Raw genomic sequence first — 23,830 nt, 5'->3', positions numbered from 1 at the left:
CAAGTTTCAGATGCTGGTGGGGATGGAGAATGGCCAGGTCTCTGGCATCAATATGCCGGCGCCCACAGCTACCAACCTTGTCTTTCTTTGTTTCTCTAGGGATCTGTGATGAGAATGGGGCCAATGACTTTATGCTGAGGGATGGCACGGTCACCACAGACTGGAAAAGGCTCGTCCAGGATTGGACTGTGCAGCAGCCGGGGAAGACATGCCAACCTGTTCCCGAGGAGGAGTGTCCCATCTCCAGCACCTCCCACTGCCAGGTCCTCCTCTCTGCACTGTTTGCTGAGTGCCACAAGGTCTTTGCTCCAGCCACATTTTATGCCATGTGCCAGCAGGACAGTTGCCACCTGGAGCAAGTGTGTGAGGCGATCGCCTCTTATGCCCACCTCTGTCGGACTAATGGGGTCTGTGTTGACTGGAGGACAACTGATTTCTGTGGTGAGTATCTATATGTACCCCCTAAAATTTGTGAATACCAACTAATTGTGGGCTTTCTCAACTTCTCTGGTACTCAGATTCTTTATCTGGGTAATGAGGATCAAAATCCCGCATTTCTTCTGATCTAGGATTTCAGTTAGTATCAAAGAAGGTGGGAGATGTATAAGTAATTTGAGTGTTGAATTTCTATGTAAATGAAAACATGATCATTTCTATTAGTATTCTAGTGTTCAGACAAATGTGATTTTAATGTGTTAGGCACAGACGGGTACCAGCAAAGTACAGAATAATCAGTCATTTTGAATATAAAGTTCCACCAAACTTTAGCAAAGCCTCCCAGAGTAGGCCATGCCTGAGCAGAATTTTGGAGTGTGAGTGGAATTTTGCCATTTGAATACCAAGAGTTTTCTTAGTTACAGATGCCACAGGGTAGATAGCTCCCCTTCAAGGTTAGCTTCCCTATTTGGACTCGAACTAATATAATCCCTTACTCTTATTTGGTGGGGAGAAAGGAGTAGAGAAATGAATATATATAAGCATCTTGGAGTCTCAGGGTTTATGAGTTTATAATTATACAGCTGTCAGCAACTCTTACATGGGGCTGGAGGACTTGGGCATCCTAGTCGCAGCTCAGCTGCTGATGGGCACCAGTTTCTGCATCTTAGAATGAGACAGTTGGACTAGACAACCCCTAGGTTCCTTTGAGCTCTGGTTTTCTGAGTGCATGTGGCTGGTACTGCCCCCTTTCCATCTGCCTGCAGATCAAAGGGCAAATGTTAGTTTCTGAGTTACCTCTATTACCTTCTCTGCTTAGCTATTTTTTTGGGTCTACCTCCTATTTGTGCATAGAAAAACCCTGGATGCTCAAAATCCTTGGAGACTTTCTCTGCGTTGGCACCATGAGAACCTGAGAAAGGGGCTGAGGAGGGCCAGGGTGGGAGGAATGAATTACCTTGTAGCTTCTCTCCCAAGGCAATTCATCATACCTGTAGATTCCTTACTTCATTTTAAGAGGAGTTTGTAAGCATTAAATATAAATGTATTCAAAAGAAAGAACCATGATACTTCCTAAGGACACACAGGTTTTATAACCAGTTATGATTAAATTTGGCTGCTCTGTCACACAGTGATCAGAGGGAGGTGGCTCCAGCTGTTTCTTAGCCTCCAACTGGATTCTAGCTTTTTGCTCACCCTCACTTGGGTGTGGGTTTTCCTCATAGTTTAAAATGAAGCTCTAGTTATCATATCTAAGTTCTGAGAAGCAGAATGGGTGAAGGATGGACAAGGGAAAAAGGGTATGCATAGTTGTTTTTTTGAAAAAAGATTCCTGGAGGCTGCTATAGGAGTCTACCCTTCTTCTTCCATTCATAGGTCAAAACTTTGACACATGACTACACTTAGTTGCAAAGGAAGTTGGGAAATGTAGTCTTTATTCTGGGTGCCTCTATTTTCCTCTGGTGGGTGTGAGCCATCCAGAGTGACCTCCTTCTCCATCTGCAGCTATGTCCTGCCCACCATCCCTGGTGTACAACCACTGTGAGCATGGCTGCCCCCGGCACTGTGAGGGCAATTCAAGTTCCTGTGGGAACCATCCCTCGGAAGGTTGCTTCTGCCCCTCACACCAAGTCATGCTGGAAGGTAGCTGTGTCCCCGAGGAGGCCTGCACCCACTGTGTCGGTGAGGATGGAGTCCGGCACCAGGTAGGAGCCCTGGTCTTTCACCTCCCATGGGGCTGCTTCTCTCTGGGTTCAGTAGGATGAAGTGTTCACCAGTGATCGGCCCCTTCTAACTTTAGCAGCAGGGGTTGACTCTTAAGGGGGTCATTGAGGGGTAGGGGAACAGTATGACATAGTGGCTTTTGAGTTAGACCTTGGTTCATATCTTGAGTCTGTCATATATTAGCTATGTTACTACTATTGCAACTACTACTTTTATCATATTCATGGAAATAGATGCTATAGGAACCCAAGAGAGGATAGGAAAAGAATATTTTATATGGTAATGTCTACCATTATGATGATATATTATATACCTGGCATTGTACTAACCACTATCTATTCATTATCTCACAATTTTTCAAAGGTGTGTTTTGCAGGATTTAACAGTTACCTGTGGTCAAAAGCATTTAAAGAACACTAGTTAGACAAGTTAAATAGGTTTCTTTATTGTAGGGCTATTTAGAGTTTTTAATGTACTAATGTGTGGCAAGTATTTAAGAGGGTTTTCACTTCTCAAACTTATCTGACCACGGAACTTGTATGTGTGGTGGATGAGTGAATGTGTATGTGCATGTGGACTAAGACTAGTCTCTTGGACTAGGATTCCAAGAACACACTGGATATCTTGCATCATCTCATAAATACAAAACATCTATGAGAAAACTAAGGCTTAGCTTAGGGCACTGCCCATGGACACAGTTTGTAAGTTATGGAGCTGGGTGTTGGACTCATAATTTGAAGCTATGTCTGACTCCAGAGAACTTGCTTGCTCCAATATACAAAATTGCCCTTTTACTAGGTCTTTGTGTGTGTGTGTGTGTGTGTGTGGGGGGGGGCGGAGGGGTTGATTTGTGTGGAAGTCATCAATTCTTTTAGCCTTTTAGGAATTATTGATACATTTTGAAAGGGTCCTCCCCCATCCTAAGATGACAGTCGTATCTCTCCACAACATGTGTGTTTGTCGGATCTGGGGCAGTGTGTGTCTATACACGTGTGAGTGTGTGCTGTGGTTCTGTCCTTCATCCTGGACAGTGATATTACAGAGCATGGTAGAGGGAGGAATACATTTGGCTTCTAGCAAAGGAGAATGTGTTCTATGATCATGTGCTGATCCCCACACCTAACATCTCTGTCATCACCAAGGAGGGCTTTATCACTAAGTGATAGGGTTTGTTGACTTGCCACTATGTTTAATCACCGCTAGGAGAGCTCCTGGGAAGGCCAGCTAACCAAACTGGGGAATGATGAAAGCAACAATTCCAGTAACTGCACTGTTCCTCCCTGACACTGTAAGCCAGGAAATGGACTATTTCATTTGATTCTCCCCAAAGCTCTGTAGAAATGTTATTATATGTCCCACTGAATGGAAGAGGAAACCGAGGCTCAGATGGCACAAGGTGATAAAACTGGCATTCTTATTCACTACACCAGGTCATCCCATAGTGTCCTAGCCTGACATTGATCTCATCAGAACCCTGAGCTAAACTCTGAGCTAACTGGGAGTGCAGGTCAGCACGGGCATCTATTAGGCTGTTACTTGGGTGGCTCCACCTGCTCTGTTTTGTTGTTGGGCTCTATCTCATTTATTTTCACTGTGGGACAGATAAACTCAGAGGGAAGCCCAGTCATACTCTACTGCTGTATTTCAACTTGCCAATTTAAGTGACTTCCTGTACCAGAGTATTCTCCAAACGAGCTGACAGAACCTTACACTGCTCTCCCTGCTTTGCACAGCTCCTGCACTCCTGCTGGGCTCCAGGGATGTGTACCATTCCCAGGTGGGGCTAGCACCCAGTGGCAATTGCAGACTGGTTTTGCTACTGGTGGTAATATACTCTCAGAGGGAGGCAGATGTGGTCTCTCCTCCCTTCCTTCACATCCTGACGAGAAGTCAGCTCAAGTTTGCAAAGTGTCTCTGGCTCTGTGGCCACCAGCTGTCTGCAGGGCGCTGAAAGCAGGAAGCTTGTGAATTTTATTTTAGTGTCTCTACCCCTCTTTTCTCCACTCCTCTCTGGCCCTGTTTCTCCTTTCCCTGCTCCCTCATCTTCAGTGCAACACATCGGGAATATGCATTCACATGGTATAAAGAATGCTTCCAAATAGTGCGCTATTTTTGATATAGAAACCGTCTTATAAAAATATTTTAAAATCAAGTAACATAAAAATGAATTAATTAAAACTATGAAGGGAACACAGCCAGTTGTAGTTATTTCAGAAAATACAGCTTACACAGATGAAAACAAGTATCTTATCCAGCCACCTGCAATTGCAGCTTTTACTTTCAAAGTAGAGTTAAGAAAAAAAAAATCTAATATGAAAAATATTTCCATTAAATGAAAAATTTTAAAATGAAAGATAAAGGCCAGAATTTTTTTCCTTCAGGGAAATAAACCAGGGTATAAATCTCTTGTGGTAACATCGGAAGGGCAAAATATTTACCAGTTTCCATAGCTCTTGTTTAGTTTACAAAGTGCACTGTAAAGACGGGAGCCTTTGTTGCCGGCTCAGAAGGGATCCAGAGCCGTGCTGGCTGTTTCTCTCTCTGTGTTGGGGAGCAGGGGGTGCTGTGCAGAGCAAGTACTGCTTCAGCTCAGCTCAGAAAGAACTGCCTCCATCACCCAGAAGCCTAGTGCCCCTGCCTGGAGCCTCCCTTTCTCTCTGATCTCTGGTGTTCTGTAACCTATACATTTCACTTGCATCTGCTCTTAAATTCTCAGCTGTGGGCTTGTATTCCTTCTGTGACCTTGGGCTTTGAAGACTTCTAGGTTCCCTTGCCGTATTCTCTGTGGGCCATTCTTTTGTCATCTAAATCTTTAACTCCAGCTAGCTCTCATACCTGTTCTCCTGTCTCAGTAATTGTCACATCCTGGCCCTGGAACCTGGGGGGTGAGACAGGGCTGCCTGGAGTTGGCCTGTGCTGATGCAGGAGCGCCATCTGCTGGCCGACTTGCTGCATAACCCGGCATGTTATGCCCCTGTACAGCTGGCTGCTGGCAGTTTTTAGAAGCTTAGCGTTAGCCAGAAAGGGCTTTTCCAGGGGCCCAAGATTCTGTCTCCTGTCTCAGACAGGCCTCCTTAAAGCTACCTGGGAAAATAAAAATCCCCGGAGGAGAAGGTTTAGCACCTGTGTTTGGTCATCTATTGTGTGTTGCCCATTCCCAGGATAGTTGTAGCATTATTTATTCTTAAATTTAGATATCTGAAGTCCACAAAAACAGGCTCTTTAAAAAGCCTCCTTTTTTTAAAAAAAAATATATTTTATTGACTTTTTACAGAGAGGAAGGGAGAGGGATAGAGAGTTAGACACATCGATGAGAGAGAAACATCGATCAGCTGCCCCCCGCACACTCCCTACTGGGGATATGCCCGCAACCAAGGTACATGCCCTTGACCGGAACCGAACCTGGGACCCCTCAGTCCGCAGGCTGACACTCTATCCACTGAGCCAAACCGGTCAGGGCAAAAAAAGCCTCCTTTAAAAGAGAGAAAAACCCCTCAAAACACATAAAAACTATAAGCCTCTTTTTATTTCACCACCTTTGCCATTTAAAAGTTGGGATACCACCCTCCCCTCCCCTCCCCCTCCCCCTCCCCCCTATTTACTGTTTCTTGGCATCACCCAGAGGCCTGAGGGAATGAGCGATGCTTCCCCACCCCGGCCTCTCTGCTCCCACCTCTGAGGCCAGCACCCAGGGCCCCTCTCTGTGTCTTCCTGACCCCCAGAAACACTGGAATAGCAGCCCCTGCAGCCTTTTTTTTGTTTGTTTTTTTGTTTCCTATTCCTAGTCCCTCCCTCTCAGTCCTGCTACCCTCACCATGTTGGCCCTTATTTATCACTCTTCCTGGGAAGCAGGGTCCTGATTATAAAACTCCAGGGCTGCCCCTTGCCCACCAACTTAAGCTCAAGCTCCTCAAGTGGGCAGGGAAGGCCTCTACAATTGTCCACTGACCCACAGGACATTCTCCCCTCTGTTCCACACCCAGAATTCTTTCTCCTCCCCCAGCTTCCCCCCCACCCCCATACTCCACCTTCCACCCTTCACCGGCACGCCTTCAGGAGGCCTCTCTGAGGGCCCCAGCCCTAGTGAACTGCTCTTCTTTGCCCTCCTGTCGCCCTTTTATTTTTCATTCTAAAAATCGCTTTATAGAGATATAGTTTACATATCATAAACAGCAGCTAATAAAGTGTACAGTTTGGTGAGTTTTGACACGTGGGCGCTCCTGTAAAACCACCATCACAACCAGGACAAGGGGCATTTTCATCATTCCCCAAGGTTTCCTTGTGCCCCCTTTAATACGTCCCCTGACCCCCAGCTCCCATCCCCAGGCAACCACTGGTCTGCTTTCTGTCACTATAGATTTGTTTATATTTTCTGGAATTTCATATAAATGGAATCCTGTAGTATATACTACTTTTTTGGCCTGGCTTCTTTCACTCAGCATAACACTGTTGAGATCCACCTGTGTGTGTTTTGTACTTCGATAGTCTGAGTAGCAGTCAGACTATTAATGGCTGAGTAGTATTCCGCAGTGTGGGTGTATCACACTTCATTTATCTCAGGCAGCTTTTCATGCATGACCTTATTTTCTCAAGTTGACTGTATTTATCCGATGTCTGTCACTCCCACAGTCCCAGCAGGGTCAGGCACTGTGACTGCCTGTGAGTGGCAGGTGTAGAACACGTGGTGTCTGGGGCCAGAATGCCAGGTTCAAATCCTGGGTGTGCCACCTGGTCATGTTCCTTCTCTGTGACTCAATTTCATCATTTATACATGAAGATAATAATAGTGCTTGCCTGATAGGGTTATGATAAGGAACATAAAGTGAATAAAGTCCCTAGGAAAAACATCTCGAACATATCTAATGCTAATTATTATCGGGAGGCAGCAGAACATGTTGTTAAAAGGATGGATTCGGGGTTCAAACCCTACCTCTGCTGGTTCGACCCCAGGACTGCAAGTGCCTCAACTTTCTTGTTTGATAAGTGGAGATAATAACAAAAATATCCTCACGACAAAGTTGTAGTGAGGGTGGGGGAACTGACTTCCATTTACTCCAGGGCTTTCTGCCCTAATGTCCCGCACCCCTTCTGAACCTTGTTTTCTCTCAGTTCCTGGAAACCTGGGTCCCAGACCACCAGCCCTGCCAGATCTGCACGTGCCTCAGTGGGCGGAAGGTCAACTGCACCTCGCACCCCTGCCCCACGGTCAGAGGTGAGCTCACCCTTCCTGGGGCACCCTCCAGGCCCTGCAGCCACCAGATCCACATGTGGATTTCCTGGGCCTGGCCTGTTTCCCAGGCCAGCCCACCCTTCCTTACCTCTCTGGGATGGGGTTCCCCTTGTCCCACACCTGGAATAGCCGCTCTCAGAGCTTAATCCTGCTCTCCTGTCCCACCCTGGCCCTCAGACTGGAGTCTCCTGTAGAGCACATTCAGGGGTCAACAGCCTCATTCTCAGAAATCCCACAGCCTGATACTTCATGGCCTCCCATGTAGGGCCTGTGCTGGTTTCTGTGGATGATAGTCTGCTATATATATATATATATATATATATATATATATATATATATATATATATGTATTACTAGATGACTGGTGCACAAAATTCATGCACGGGTAAGATCCCTAGGCCTGGCCGGCAATCAGGGCCTATCAGGGCCTTCTGGCTGCCGGCTGGGGCCTTCCTTTGTTTTGTTCCGCCCCCTGATGGTCAGCCCACATCATAGTGAGCGATCGAACTCCTGGTCTCCTAATTGAACTCCTGAGGACACTTTGCATATTAGCCTTATATATATATAGATTGTTGACACTATTACAAATGTCCCTCATCCTCCCCACTTTTGCCCACCTCCACCCAGCCCTTGCCACCCCTCCCCTGGCCTTCACTGCTCTGTTGTCTGTGCCCATGGGCTAAGTATATTTATATTCTTTGGCTGCTCTCTTCACTTTCTTTGAGAGTCTGCCATATTTTAGATCCTGCTCCAGGCTGTACCACTGTTTATTTCTCTGACTTGTGTGGCATTCTTTTCCAGTTCCCACATGTGGCCCATGTGAAGTGGCTCGCCTCCACCAGAACGCAGACCAGTGCTGCCCGGAGTATGAATGTGGTATGTGTCCCACCTTTGGCATTCTCCAGGGCTCAGGCCCCATCCCCAGGTGAATGATGTGGACGCTGCAAGAGACATATGGTCTCAGGCACAGAGTGTGAGAAAGGAGGTGGGCAAGGGCTGACTGGATTTTCCAAATAATGGAAAGAGTAACCTCTAGAAAATAGGATTTGCTGCCTAGAGAAATTCTGCAGTAAATCATTAAATGTCAGATTTGAAAGCATTAAATAAGGAATGGGGTAATCACTGGTGGGGGGAAGTGCTCAGAAATGGACTGAAGAGAAAGTTAGGCCAAAGTAGCTCATTTTCCTTTTCCTTTCTGAGGACCTTAGATGTGGAGAAGGCCACATACAGGGCACCTTGATTTCAGCAAGTTATTTGTCAAAGGGTTTCATTATTGGCTTGCGAACTGCATAGTGAATAATAGGCTGAATAATGCTATAAGTAAATGAATCCAGAGCTGATGGAATTAGGTTTAACATGACAGGAAACCTCTGATGACCCGTCCCTGTCTGGTCTAGTGTGTTTGTTAATTATAAAATTTGCAGTGAGGCAGATCTTACAGGGCGAGCAAATAAATCAAGGGGCAGTGCAAGGATCTACAAAAGAATGAAATAATATAAGAATTTTATTTATGCTGATGAAATTGATCAGGGACACATAGAAGTCCTGTGGGCAGGGAGATCTGACTTGAGAACAGCTTGTGTAAAATAGATCTGAGAATGTTAACAGTAGACAGAACTGAGGGGATCATTCAGTTCAAGCCCCTCATTTTGTAGACCTTTTAGGCTTCTACAATGTGCCAGGCATGCTGCCTTCATTATTTCATGACATCCTTAGACTGACTCTATGAGTTAGAGTTCCCACTTTGCAGAAGATGAAATGGAGGTCTAGAGGGTTCAAGTGACTTGGCTGTGATCTGAAAGTCCTAGCAGATGACAGCATAATTAATATGAGCTTATCAGATTATCTGGATCTATCTATCTATCTATCTATCTATCTATCTATCTATCTATCATCAATCAATCTACATACCTACCTATCAACCTATGATCTATCTCCCCCCTCCACCTCTACCTCTATCTGTATCTCTACCTTTATCTCATAATCACCATCTACCTAACAGAAATCTACATGAATAGGATTATAGGGTGCCACTCACAGGTAATACAAGAATAACCTTGCTAAACTCTGAGTGGATGTCTTTTTTTTCTGTCCTTTAGTGTGTGACCTGGTGAGCTGTGACCTGCCCCCAGTGCCTCACTGTGAAGGTGGCCTCCAGCCAACATTGACCAATCCCGGCGAGTGCAGACCCAACTTCACCTGCGGTAAAGCCTCCATGGAGAGGAGGTGGTGGTGCGGCCACTCTCTCCTGGCCTGTATTCCAGTTAGCTGACTCTAGTGGGGTTGGGGATGTCTAGGACAGAGGGATCAAGGTCACCCCTGGATTGAATCCTCTAAGATTCTTCCCAGCTGCATGATGCTGAAGGTGTCCTGGGAGTGGGCACAGCCACAGGCATGTCCCTGTTGGGCTGTATTATGAGGCAATTGGGTCTGAGATGAAGAAGTCTCCAGACCTAATCTTTATTTACTCCCATCTTCCCACACATCATTGAGGGGAGGAAAAGTTTCTTTGGTTTGTCCTCATTACTGGATCTTATTCCCAAACAGATGTACAGTTTTCTCCCCTTTGTATGTTTATATATCTAATCGCTAAATACTATAATTTAAGCATAGGGTTGTACTAAAGTAAGATGTGTCAAGAAACTGAGTTCTGTATTTAGATACTGAGAATACCCACTTTAAGTCAAGTAGAGTTATTGTCCTGTTGATTTAGAATCTCTCTTGAGTTCCTAGATGTAAGACCTTGAGGGCGAGAGGACACCTTGTATTTTAAGGAGGCTGTGAATAGGCAAAGGAGACAGGATGGGATTTGACATTTATAAAACACTGTGGGTTTGACTGATTGCTGTCATTCTTTCATTCAACCTTCTTAGAGGACCTGAAACTATAGGGTATTGTTCTAGGTACTGAGGTGGGGATAGGATCACATAAGCTGCCAGCATATAAAAATGCTTACCAGCTCATGGCGTCCAAGGCCTATCTGGGTCTTAGGGATTCTACCTCCACCTTCTCTGAGAATCAATAGCTGGAAGGAACCTACCCCATCTAGATGTGCATGGGTACTGAACAGTCTTCGCTTCTTCTCCATTAAAATTCCTAGTTTCACATTTCTCCTTTTGATTGATGTTCATATTTTCTGAAGACTAACTTCTTTTGGGGATGATTGAATAACCCACAGCCCCTGAATTGGACTTATGTGCATTTCTAACTTAATCCTCTGGGCCTAGAATCCCCTGGGTTCTTATTTAATAGCTGAATACTTACAAACCCTGATTGATTTCAATGCCCAGTGTGGCAGGACTAGGGTGTCACCTTCCTGCTTCTCAGCCTGCAGGAAGGAGGAGTGCAGAAGGGAGTCCCCACCCTCATGTCCCCCACACCGGACACCGACCCTTCGGAAGACCCAGTGCTGTGATGAGTATGAGTGTGCTTGTAACTGTGTCAACTCTACGGTGACCTGCCCTCTGGGGTACTTGTCCTCGGCCATCACCAATGACTGTGGCTGCACCACAATCACCTGCCTTCCTGACAAGGTAGGGGCTGCTCAGCTGTGGCTGGGATGATGGCAAACATCTGCTTCTTATGGAAGATTTGCCTTCCTGCCCAAACCAAGTGCTATATGGCTGGTGGGTGAGCAGTCAACATTCTATCTCATCCTAGTGGAAATTTAGTTAGCTCAGGAGGTATTTATAGAGAACCTACTGTGGCTAGTGCTGAGATTACAAACAAGGTATAAGACATGGTCTGGCCTTAAAAGAGATTTCCTTAGGTTAGCTAAGGAAATAATAGGGAGGCATGGATTATTTACAGATGAGTTAATAGTTGACACATTTGTTAATTGCTATCAATTCATCCATCTATCCTTCCTTCCTTCCTTCCTTCCTTCCTTCCTTCCTTCCTTCCTTCCTTCCTTCCTTCCTTCCAATAATTACTGAGCAACTACTATGTTCTACCAGAACTGGTATTGTATTAGGTGTTATGGGAGAAATGTAAGATGTAGTCAACTTATGGTCTTGCTAGTATATATAAGACAATAGTCTATAAACTGAATACAACAAAGTATCAACAGATGGTATAGATACTAAATGCACATAGCAGTCATAGGGAAGAGGTCCACCAAGAAGAGTTATCATGAAAGATAATTAATTGGCAGAACTTGAGATGAACCATTAATTACAGTAGGAAGATCTGAGAAGATTTTCAGCTGCTGAACTATTGAGGGTGAGTCCTGCAATGAATGCCAAAGAGAAGTCACAGTTACCTTTCCCTGGAGTCTATTAGGGCTAGAGCACACACTCATTTGCCTGGAATGCTCTAGACCTCTGGTCCCTTCTGGGTTCTCTTCCAGCTCAAGATTTCTAAGAGCCTAGGTTCTGGAGGAGCAGGAGCAGGTCCAGATTTCATGCTTATTAAAATCTACTTTATAAGTATCCCTGCATGTGGGTAGAGACCATGTTGGTTTTATTTATTGCTGTATTCTCAGAGCAACCTAGAGCAACTTCCAACATATAGTAGATACTTTCTAAACTCTTGTTTAAATGAACTGAATGAGTTCACTCACAGAAACCTTGTGTCTACAGGTGTGTGTCCACCGAGGCACTGTCTACCCTATTGGACAGCTCTGGGAGGAGGGCTGTGATATATGCACCTGCACTGACATGGAGGATGCTGTGATGGGTCTGCGTGTGGCTCAGTGCTCTCAGAAGCCCTGTGAAGAAAGCTGCCAGTTGGTAAGATGCGCAGAGAGACTAGGCACTGTGTGGAACACTCAGGGTATGGAAGTAGGGGAGGGCATCCCAGGAAGAGGCAAAAAGCCCCTTTAGTAAACTCTCATTCAAGACCAGGATGATGGGGGAGGGGAGGTGAACTGGGGAAAAGAAAGAAGCATCAAGAAAGGATTGCAATATCATCCTTCTGTGATTCAGGTAATCCTTGCCTAATGGACATGTATGTTGTATGGTCTTGAGTCCAGAGGGTGATAGAGTTGGTTTGAGTAAATCCAGAAATAGGTAGTCCATTCAGCTCATCTGCTGCGCTACCTGCATGATGTACTGAGGAGAAGCAGAGCTGCTAGGCAACTTTGAGAGAGGATGATGCTTTGGTATCCAGGTGTGTCTTATGGGAATGCTAAGTTTTAGAAACGTATTGGTCTCCCTCTCCTCCCATAGGCCATGGAGGCTAACAGAATAACTTGCTATCAAGTAAAGAGGGTACTATTTAGAGGCCATTTTAATAAAATTGGCACCCAATATATTTTGTGTTTCAGTAGGGAGTTTTGGTTGCAAAGAACAGAATCTACTCAAGTTAGCCAAAATAAAACTCTCAGGAATGAAGTACAGGATATATAAATTGGCATACAACATTTCTCTCCCATATCCCATGAGCCCAACCCCTGTCTCTGCTCCTCTCTGCCCATCTGCTCCAGTTCTTCATTGCAGGTCAACTTTCTCTGGGAAGAAGTTTTGCTTTCTCATAAATTTTATTTGCACATGGCTTTATTGCATCTGGCTTCAACTCAACATGACTTTTCAGGTCCAGGGTCATCCCTGTCCAGTGTGACTTGCTCAGTCTTTGTGTTCAATAGATTGACTTTTCAAGGAGAAAATTTATGGACTTAGCTTATCCCATGGATTAGATCCTCTGTCCAGTCCCCAGTCTAGTCCAGTCAGCTGTTGGGGAGGGTGCAGGTTATATGGTAGAAACTTGTCTATCTAGAGCAGTGGTTCTCAACCTTCTGGCCCTTTAAATACAGTTCCTCATGTTGTGACCCCACCATAAAATTATTTTTGTTGCTACTTCATAACTGTAATGTTACTACTGTTATGAATCATAATGTAAATATCTGATATGCAGGATGGTCTTAGGCGACCCCTGTGAAAGGGTTGTTCGACCACCAAAGGGGTCGCGACCCACAGGTTGAGAACCGCTGATCTAGAGGCTGTGGTGCTGGAGGCAATTTCAAAAAGAAAATGGGTACAGAGGTCAGGTGAATGAGTGGAGGAGGCAACATTTCTAGAACTCTTGAACAGATGATTGCTGTAGAGAATTGAGTGACTTGTCTTAAAGACTGAATGTTCACACCCTCTAGGGAGGAGAAGGAGGTCTATGTTAAAGCTGAAGGCATGTGGGAGGCTGGGCTTTGATCTGTACAATGTCTTGAGTTGAGTGAATTGATCTGTACAATGTCTTGAGCTTCAGTGAATTGTGATGGTTTCAGACTTCATTCTTCAAAGAGGGAGGTATCGGCTCTGGTCTGACTCCAGAGACATTTGGGCTCACTTACCTGAGTTCATTTGTTGTCTAGGTTGTGACAAAAACAAAACAAAAACAAACAAAGAAACATTACCCTCTGATTCTTTCTTTCTGAAGCCACAGTCTGGAGAACTATACTTTCCTCAACCACCTCCATAGTTCTCTACTGTTCATGTCAGAAAAATTATGTAGAGCAAGCAAAGAGTAAGGCTGGCTTCCCAAAGAATATTACAGGTATGCCTACATGCCTATGGCCTTGCTTCCATGTTAATGGCAAGAGGAATTTCCCCTCTGCCGTATAAACTTTAGAGAAGATTTTCTTCGAAGGCTTATGACCACCTGATTCCCCAATTTCAGACTCCAGAATCAGACTAAATCATGGCATTAGGAACTGTGTCCGAGGAATTGAATGTAATGCATTATATTTTATTCATCCTCATGATACTCCTCCAGAAGGAAGAAGAGGCAAGGCTGTTCTTCCCACTTATCAGATAGAAAGCAGAGCACTAGCACAGGGAACAAGGTTGGCCATAGATCTACAGCTCATTTAAAGCCAGTAGAACTGGGTTGTCTTGACTCCTAGTCCAGGGCCCCTTCTGTGAGGCTGATACACTGGCAATACCAGCATTTTAAGGGCCAGCCTGATTCAGCAGAGACAAGGGACCAATGCTCCATGCCTCTCACCATCATTTCAGCAATGTTAACCGTGTTTAAAGGATTGTGCTGCTAAATATATTAGGAGTCTATTTTTCATTGGCATCTGTCTTTAGATTGGCTAGATATTAGACCTGCTTATTTCCATTCTTAATTGGGAAACCAAGGAAACAGGATTGAGAAGAGAGTAAGGAGAAGGGTCGAGATATATATTTTGAACAGATATAAGGTAGAGGATTTAGAGGGGTATGGAGAAAGAAAGAGAGATGAGAATATTGGATGAACCATGGTTGTGCAGCAGGAAAATGGGAATGCCGGAGGTGGAGGGGGATCTCAAAAAGATGGCAGCCAGGAAATTTGGAGACATGACTAGGAGAACCTGAGCATGAGAAGTTGGTGGGGTTTTGGGAGCAAGGCATCTGTCCTGGTAGTCATTCATAGTATTGACAGTGTGTCCTCCCATATTGGGAGGCAGCAGAAAACAGGAAGAACACACCAATCCAGGTCACTTGGCACTCTTAGAGAGGCGCATAAGAGTGATGCTGGGTCCCTGAAGGTATTGATGATTCTTTTGTGCTCCATGAGTCTTTTATGGCAGCTTGTATATTCTGCCTTGTAGTGGAGGGTGTCTAGATTGTATCATTCTAATTTGTTGGCTTCTCCAAAGTACCTAGTACATCATAGATGCATAATAAATTTTTAGAATCTCAGATGATAAAACACTGGGGACAACTCACTGGGCACCTCTGTGACGTGGGTCAGGATGTAAGTGGACCCCATGGAGATGGTATGATGTTGAGCCAAGTCTCTGGAGTGCTTGTGTACCCCCAGAGAGAGGCACCAGCTAGCCTGACACCAAGTGCTGTGTGCATCTTCTGGCTTGGTCCTGCGTGTGAGTGTGCGAAGCAGGCCTGGCCTCCTCACTCATCCTGAACAGCTGCAAGCATTCCTTCTCTTTTAAGGACAGAGCTTCAAGATAAAGCCCAGTCCTGAGGTCTGTCCCCTGGGCTCCTGAGATACCACACATGTCAGTGTTTTGCCTATTCTTTGTACATTGCTTCAGAGTTTTCAGTGGACAGTTTCAATCCAAATTCCCAAAGCTTTGGCCAGATTAGAAGACCATTAAGAGGCAAGGTGAGCTAGTAAACTCCCAGGATGCTGGTCTCCCTGGAAGGCATTCTAGGGAATGTTGGTCTCTGCTGCTCTTATCTCACTGTGCCCTATAAACTATATCAAGTAACTACTTGGGGCAACCCAACTCTGCACATTGGTGAGAGGTCTTGGGACCAAGGTATTCATCTTATGTAGGTACTTTGCCCTATTAGAGCAGAGACTAGTTCTCAAGCATCTTGGATATTCTCCCCCAGTCAATGAAGTGCCCTAGATTTGGTCATGATAAAGATCAGGTCAGGTAGCTGTTGCTGAGTGAACTCTGGGCTGTGTTTAATACTTTTCATGAACTGGATGTTGGTCTCAAAGTGGAAGCTTTAAGAGGGCAGGATTATGCCTTTTCAGCTGGTGAAACTGAGTCACTATCTTAGTGACCCAATGGTTGATGTCTCCTAGCCACTTCTTAGCATAGTTCTGAGGCTGGTGGATGACAGAGATGAAACCGTTCAGGCCAGCGGTGTCTCTGTAAAACCCCAGGGCTCAGTACACCTGTGGAGCAGATAAGCACACTCATGTCTCTGCTGCTGGCCTGACCTCACTCTCTGCTCCTTGTGTTTTTTCCAGGGCTTCACTTATGTCCTACATGAAGGCGAATGCTGTGGAAGGTGCCTGCCATCTGCCTGTGAGGTGGTGATTGGCTCACCACGGGGGGACTCCCAGTCGTACTGGAAGGATGTAGGTTGGGGCCTCAGGATGGGTTGTCTATTCTGTGGTTTAGTGCTGGCCTTGGTTCACTTATAAAATCAGAGCTCATCCCTGCCCTTTGCTTTCCTTGCAGGAGGTTAATTAGCTGCTGGTGTTACCCAGTCGTCAACTGGGTTGCCTTGCCCCTTAGGAACAGTTAAGATGGCCTCAGGCTTCCCATTTCATTGATTTGGGGAGAAGCTCAATTCCCTCTCTAAGAGTTCTGTGAATGCCTAGGGAATTTATGTCAGTGAATCTGAGGTCCTGCTTCCCCTGAGTGGTTGGTATAGGGATGGCCTCACCACCCTGCATGTGCCATGGGCCTGCCACCCCACCAAATCCACAGGCTGAGGTGCTATTCAGTCCTACACCAACCCTGACAGGCTCCTCCGACTTCTTCATGAGTTCCATTGTACACATTTCTATCACAGAGAAGCAAACACTATTCTGTTCCCTAAGTCCCCGAGCTATTTCTGTAACCCTGGCTGTAGCGCAAGTTTGACATGCTTGCTATAGTGTATTGCAATGTTGGGCTTTACCTGGTGGATGGGACTGAGATGTTAACCCAGGGCATGATTCTAGGGCCCAGACCAGTTCCCTGAGGGAACAGTGCACTCCCCTTGGGACTCTGTGTTCTAACTACAGGTTGGCTCTCACTGGGCCTCCCCGGAGAACCCCTGCCTCATCAATGAGTGTGTCCGAGTGAAGGAGGAGGTCTTTGTGCAACAGAGGAACGTCTCCTGCCCCCAGCTGGATGTCCCCACCTGCCCCGTGGGCTTCCAGCTGAGCTGTGCGAGCTCAGAGTGCTGCCCCACCTGCCACTGCGGTAAGGCACCCTGTCCAGGGACCCACCTTCCGGCCTGGGTTTCCAGGAAGGGCTCCTGAATTCTTTGCTTTCTTAGCAACTCGGGGAAATGGGCAGGATCAAAATCTTCCCATCTGTTCCTAATGCTTTTGTGACAAAGCAAATAAGATGAGAGAAATAGAACCATTTCCTGAAGGTCATAATGGTGCTCAGTGATGGCTTATACCACTATCTCATGTCAGGGGCACGGCAGCCCTGGTTGGTGGGGACTGCTACTGCTTCCACCAGCGCACGGGAGTTAGTGAGCTGTAGGGCTGGGGTTGGACCTTCATTTCTCTGACTCTAGAAACCACCTTTGTGATTATTCATGGTATTGCCTCTGCTAGGGAAGGTATTCCAATGTCCACCCCCTCCCTCCCTACAAACAAACAGCAACAGGAACAAACAGCTCGCTACCACCTGCTCTGAATTCTTTGTATGATTTTATCTTGTGACTTAAAGTTCCCAGAGTAGAATTGCATTCTTCATAAATCCAAAGATTCTCCCACTCACCCCTTCCATGTGAATCACTGAAACATGTGCCTTCCCTACCAGGACGCTCAGGGGTCTTCTCATTGAGGGCTAGGTGCTGGGCAACAGGCAGCCTGCCCCTCCTCGCCAGACCTGGGGGAAGCGAGGCCACTATGGCTCTGGCAGTAGGACCCACAGTGCCTGGAGGTGGAATGCAGCAAAGGGCAGATGTAGGAGAGAGGCCCAGATGGAGGAGAAAGCCCTGAAGGGATCAGCTGTGTGCAGGGCAGGGGTGGCCAGGGTATTCTGTACTCTCACGCCTGCACTTCTCTCTCCCCAGAGCCTGTGCAGGCCTGCATGCTCAATGGCACCATCATTGGGGTGAGCTATTGCCTTCTTCTCCAGGGCCAGTTGGTGGGGCAGAAATGGGGGTGCTGTGGAAAGGATGGGCCACTTAGTCATTCTAATGTGGAAATGAGAGAAACTGGGAGACCTACCCCCAATGCACTCTCATTGCCTCCAGGGCTTCCCAGCATCCTGGAGCCTGGCCTCAGAGGTCTTCCTAACTCTCTAGGGTCCGGGCACCCCGTCTGACACTCATCTCCCAGCCCCACTCCAGGCCCATGAGCATTTCTAATGCGTACAGAGAAGTGCTCTGCAGTCGTTGTGCACATTTCAACCTATCCCCCACTCCCACTGCCCGGCCCCCTTTCTGGCATGAAAGCCCTCACTCTTACCATTGCCACACTTGAGGTGGGAAGGCAGGGAAGGGAGTGGGCCACTGGAGACAGCAAGAGGGTCAGGGTGATGGCTCAGGGCAGCTATGGGAGGCTCCCCCCATAAGGAAACAGTTTATGGGGCTGAGGTGAGAGGGGAAGTCAGGGGTTTGGGGTGCTGGGAGGCCTGACCATGGTGACTCTGGTTCCAGCCTGGGAAGACTATGATGATTGACGTGTGCACGACTTGCCACTGCACCGCCCAGGTGGGGATCATCTCCGGATTCAAGCTGGAGTGCAGCAAGACCACCTGTACGGCCTGCCCCGAGGTGAGAGGGTCATTGAGGACCTAGGGGGTGGGCTGAATACTCGTGGGCCCAAGCCATGGGACCTCACTGGGGTTTTAAAATAAATTTTCCTTATTTTCTGATTGTGGACAATATTTGACACCTGTTATGGAGAGCCCAAGTCACCCACCCACCCACCCACCCACCCACATTTCACCTCTCAGAAATTACAGTTTAGTTTTGTGCATTTTAAACACTTTCTTTTTGTGTGTTTAAAATAAACACAATATTTGCAAGGGTTGTGATGCCATATTTACAGTTCTGTATTTTTTTTTACACATTTAAAAAACCATCATTACCATTTTTGAGAACACTAAAGATTAATTAGTCAGCAAATATTTATCAGACACCTACTATGTGCAAGTTTATGCACAATCTTCTTTGGAAAAGATGTGCCACAACCTTCACTTTTATTATTGGACATTGAGGTGGTTTAAAATATTTCACCCTGGTTGCGCTAGGTCACAATGACTGTGTACTCTCAATCCCTCCTGAGGGTGGATTCTGAGTAAAAGCATCATTTCTGGTTTGGGAGATGACAACCAGCATTTTATTGTTTTCATTATGACTCTTAGCCCCACGTCACAGAGCTGGACCTAACGCTCAGGAGGATGCTTCGGCTTCTTCCTCAAACCGCCCGCTGTGCCTGGGGTCCTGCTGTTTTAGAGACCACACGTGGTCAGGGGAGTTTCTTGGGAGCCAGATGCAGGGAACACGGTAACAGCTCTTTCAGATAGTGCACAGGGAGGGCTTCTCTCTTCAACTTTGCAAGGCAGTAGGAGGGGTCTGGGGCCGAGTCTGGGGAGGAGACCTTTGTAGGAGGAGACCTCCCTGAGAGGAGCAGCACAGAGGGGTAGGGGACATCAGGAGTGGTTAGGGATGAGGGACACTCATACGGTTGCTTTATATGCTCTCGAGGACAAGAGAGTGTTCTGCATCTGTGTTCTTCATGGCACTTGGCATAGTGTCATACTCAGAATAGGGGCTTAATAAATTTATGTGGAGTAGACACAGCTATTTTTGATAGAATGGTTTAAAGAGGACATTCCTGCCTCAATTAGAAGCCCACTAAGAGTGGGAGAGCGGGTTTTTACTATTAAAAAAAGCATAGTTGATGTTTTAGGGATGTGTGTGTAACAACCCCCTAGAATAGAACTGGGCTTGAATACGAATGAAAGACTGATGTCTGGAGTTTGTGGCTTCCCTTTTACCTTGGATGTCCATTGAACTACCTACCATCAATGCAGCAAGAGATCCACACCAAGGCTGTCCTCAGGTTTTCTGGAGGGCGAGCTTGTGAACTCTCAAACTGCGCCCTCTGGTGGTCAGAAGATAGCATGGTACCCTCCTCTGCATTCAAATCCAATCTAGATAGAGGTTCTAAATCAGCGGTTCTCAACCTGTGGGTCGAGACCCCTTTGGGGGTCAAACGACCCTTTCACAGGGGTCGCCTAAGACCATCGGAAAACACAGATATACTTACATATTGTTCTTGTGATTAATCACTATGCTTTAATTATGTTCAATTTGTAACAATGAAAATTGGGGGTCACCACAATATGAGGGAACTGTAATTAAAAGGGTTGCAGCATTAGGAAAGGTTGAGAAAGCACTGTTCTAAATACATATTTTTAAAATGCCCGACCCCCTTTGGTTTGTGTACTATTCCTCCCTTCCTTCCAATATTCTGATATATGTCCAGGGCAGTATACTGACCTCCCTCCCCTCTTGAAACCCCTAGGTTAGCCCTCATTCTATGTATCTCTTAACCTGCACCAAAACTGGCCTCAGTTGCCCCCATTCTAGCTCAGCATCCTTCACTGTTTTTATTGCCCTTCTCTGCAATGGAAGGCCTCAGGGAGGCCTCCTGCAGGTGGGGGAGCTATGGTGAATTAGGCTGAGGCAGTTCTGCTTGAACTGCCTACATCAGACTAAAGTGTTAGTGTCAGCAGAGAAGTGAGTCCTTCATTTCCTCCCAGGGGAGACAGTGTTTGCATTGAAAAGACCAGCAGAAGGTGGTTTGTGCTGGTGGGTGGTAGGCAGGAAGCTTGACTGATGAACTTTCAGGGAAAGTGTGAGGAAGAGAGGTCACCCTGACATGGAACACCGAAAATGCATCCGGAGGGGCATGACCGTGAGCTGACCTTGAGCAAGGGATCGAATGTGGAATAGAGGACCCTCCAGGAAGCAGAATGGGGAACAGATGGGCAGAAGCAGGAGTTAGAAATGGACAGCAGGGCTCCCACAAGCCCTGCCACCTGGTGCAGCTGCATTCGGCTTCCAGGGCAGCAGACAAACCAGTTTACTCCCTCAAGTGGGTTCTGCTATACCCCCTCTCCTCCTCCTGTCCCTCTTGCCCAACTCCACACCCCAGCTCTAAAATCACTCCCCCCTCCTCTTACCCTGCATTCTTTCTGCCTCTTCCTCCTGTTCTCTCTTCTCCCATTACACCCTTTCTTTCCCCTTATTCCTGGCTGAACTGTGCCCTCTGCCTCTCTGTGTGTGGATTTTGCCCTCATGGTCCCTGTCCCCTTCACTTTGCAGCCACCCTCCTCCTTTGTCCTCACCCCCTCACTTCTGTGAAGATTTTATCCAATTACCTCTCCCTGGGCCTGACTTACCAGAGGGTATTTCCTATTTCTTCTCCTAACGTCCACTGTAAGACGCCCAGATCCAAGCTCCGGCGATATCCTGCCCGACTTAAGCCCCATTTAGTAGTGACCACGTAGATGCTCCTCCAGTGGGCGCTCCTCCTTCTGGCTGGAACCACTCCCATGTGCTCATAATGTTTGTTCCAACTCTTTCTTCCTCTTCCATTTACTTCGTCCCTACACCTTCCCGGAAGAGTGCATTTTTGAAAACACAGTTTAAAGCTCACCAGTGAAAGACAACCTGAGGGCCTCCAACCCCCACAGTGACCTTCCCAGGGGAGTGTGTGGCCTGGCCCAATTGCCCTGATTTGTTCTGAGTTCCGTCCTCCCCAGCTTTCTCGCTGGCCTATTCCCTGGGGATACATCGAGTGCAGAAGCTTGACTCAGGAGTAGCAAATTGTTTAAGTGAGCTTGCCCATTCTTAACTCTTCCTGCTGGTTCAGAGCATTAGCCCTTGTGCAGTGAAAAGGGAGTGGTGTGGAGGGACTAAGTCTTCTGTTTGGGGCTCCAAATTGATCTGCTAGAGATTCATGTTAGAGAAACCCCAGGGCCCCAGTGGAAGGATATCTAAGTGATCACTACTAAGGGTGGCGAAATAAGAAAATAATGACAACATAGATGGCTTCCCACTTAACTAAATTTATTCTTTAAAAAAATTGAGATTGTTCCTTTTTTTTTTTTGAGTGGTGGGGTGAGTTAAAAGAGCTTCAATTTGAAGACAATGATGAGACAGCTGAGGGTAGCTTTTTATTTTATTAACTTTGTTTAAAATACTCTTACTTTGCAAAATAAAAAGTTGGTTATCCTATGTTGTCTTCCAAATTTGGGGGCATTTTTTGCCAGATAGTGAAATCAAGTTGTCCAGAAGCTGCTGCTTTTTCCAAAGCAGATATACATGAAGGCCTCTCACTTTAAGCCTCTATCAAGGTTCTTGCTCAACTCATTGCAAAATAATAATTTATCTCTTATGTAGAAGTGAACCATGTGACAACCATAGGACATAGTATGGGTAAAAGAGTACCTATATGAGATGGTATATTATTCAATCAAGTTACTTCTATACAAGAGATAAATTGTTATTATTTTGTGTTAAACAGTAAATTGTCTTTTACGGAGTTTAAGAAAATAACTAAAAATGGTATTTTGTATTTACCTACATATTTATGATATAGGAGTGACTGCTAAGAGTCAGGTGCTGGGAGACCAGGATGAACAGCGTAGACATAGTTTGAAATTTGCATGCCTCTCATAGAGAACAAAATATTAAACAAATGGTAATTTCAAATTGTGTTAAGTGTTATAAAGTGTGTGTATGTGTGTGTGTGTGTGTGTGTGTATTTTGTATTTTTGGAGACTTCTCTGAGAAACGATACTTAAAATGATTACTAAGGGATGAGAAAAGGCTACTTATTTATTTATTTTAATATATATATTTTTATTGATTTCAGAGAGGAAGGGAGAGGGAGAGGGAGATAGAAACATCAATGATGAGAGAGAATCATTGATCAGCTGCCTCCTGCATGCCCCACACTGGGGATTGAGCCTGCAACCCAGGTATGTGCTCTTGGCCAGAATGGAACCTGGGACCCTTAAGCCCACAGACCGACACTCTATCCACTGAGCAAAACCAGCCAGAGAGAGAAAAGGCTCTTTATACAAAGTGTGGGGAAGAGCACTCCAGGCAGAGAAAACATCATCCACAAAGGCCCTCAAGTGAGAAGGAGGTGGCCATGTTCATGGACCAAGAAGATGCACAGGGTTGGATTGTCAAGAGCAAGGGAATGGTGGTATAAGATAAGGTCAGAAAATTAGGAAAGGCTGATGTCAGGCCTTATAGGACATGCTAAGGAGATTAGATTTTATTATAAACTAGAGGCCCGGTGCACAAAAATTTGTGCACTGGGGGGGGCAGGGGGGTCCCCCAGCCCGGCCTGTGCCCTCTCACAGTCTGGGACCCCTCGGGAGATAACGACCTGCTGGCTTAGGCCTGCTCCCGGGTGGCAGAGGGCACACCCAATCCCTAGGTGCAGCCTCTGGTCAGGCTCAGAGCAGGGCCGATTGGGGAGTTGGGGCGCCGCCCCCTGTCATGCACAGAGCAGGGCGGATCGGGAGGTTGCGATGCCACCCTCAGTCACGCTCAGGGTAGGGCCGATTGGGGGGTTGGGGCACCGCCCCCTGTCACACTCAAGGCAGGGTCGATGGGGAGGTTGCGGTGCCACCCCCTGTCATGCACAGAGCAGGGCCGATCAGGGGTTGGGCACTGCCCCCTGTCACGCACAGAGCAGGGCCGATCAGGGGGTTGGGCGCTGCCCCCTGTCACGCACAGAGCAGAGCCCATCAGGGGGGTTGGGGCTCCGTACCCTGTCATGCACAGAGCAGGGCCAATCAGGGAGTTGGGCGCTGCCCCCTGTCATGCACAGAGCAGGGCCGATCAGGGGGTTGAGAAGTTCCCCCCTGTCACTCACAGAGTAGGGCCTATAGGGGAGTTGGGGCACCACCCCCTGTCACACACAGAGCAGGGCGGATCAGGGGGTTGGGGCACCGCCACTGTCACACTCAGGGCAGGGCCGATGGGGAGGTTATGGCTCTACCCCGTCACACACAGAGCAGGGCCGTGGGGTGGGGGGGTTGGGCGGCCGCCCTCTATCACC

General features: G+C 46.7%; 1 protein-coding gene across 1 annotated transcript in view; it reads left to right on the top strand.

Annotated features, from left to right (window-relative positions):
• Positions 1-23,830, top strand: part of VWF (von Willebrand factor) — a 117,642-nt gene that overhangs the window by 84,054 nt on the left and 9,758 nt on the right. Inside the window, exons 37-47 of the mRNA XM_006084318.3 lie at positions 100-441; positions 1,942-2,141; positions 7,270-7,372; positions 8,192-8,266; positions 9,490-9,594; positions 10,718-10,923; positions 11,971-12,120; positions 16,031-16,141; positions 16,796-16,976; positions 17,806-17,846; positions 18,394-18,510. Of these exons, the coding sequence (XP_006084380.1) occupies positions 100-441; positions 1,942-2,141; positions 7,270-7,372; positions 8,192-8,266; positions 9,490-9,594; positions 10,718-10,923; positions 11,971-12,120; positions 16,031-16,141; positions 16,796-16,976; positions 17,806-17,846; positions 18,394-18,510 (1,631 nt within the window). The remainder of the gene's footprint in view (positions 1-99; positions 442-1,941; positions 2,142-7,269; positions 7,373-8,191; positions 8,267-9,489; positions 9,595-10,717; positions 10,924-11,970; positions 12,121-16,030; positions 16,142-16,795; positions 16,977-17,805; positions 17,847-18,393; positions 18,511-23,830) is intronic.

The sequence above is a fragment of the Myotis lucifugus genome, unplaced genomic scaffold, assembly GCF_000147115.1.
Source record: "Myotis lucifugus unplaced genomic scaffold, Myoluc2.0 scaffold_10, whole genome shotgun sequence".
NCBI lineage: Eukaryota > Metazoa > Chordata > Mammalia > Chiroptera > Vespertilionidae > Myotis > Myotis lucifugus.
Note: the sequence above shows the minus strand (reverse complement) of the source record. Positions and strands in the feature narration are given on the sequence as shown.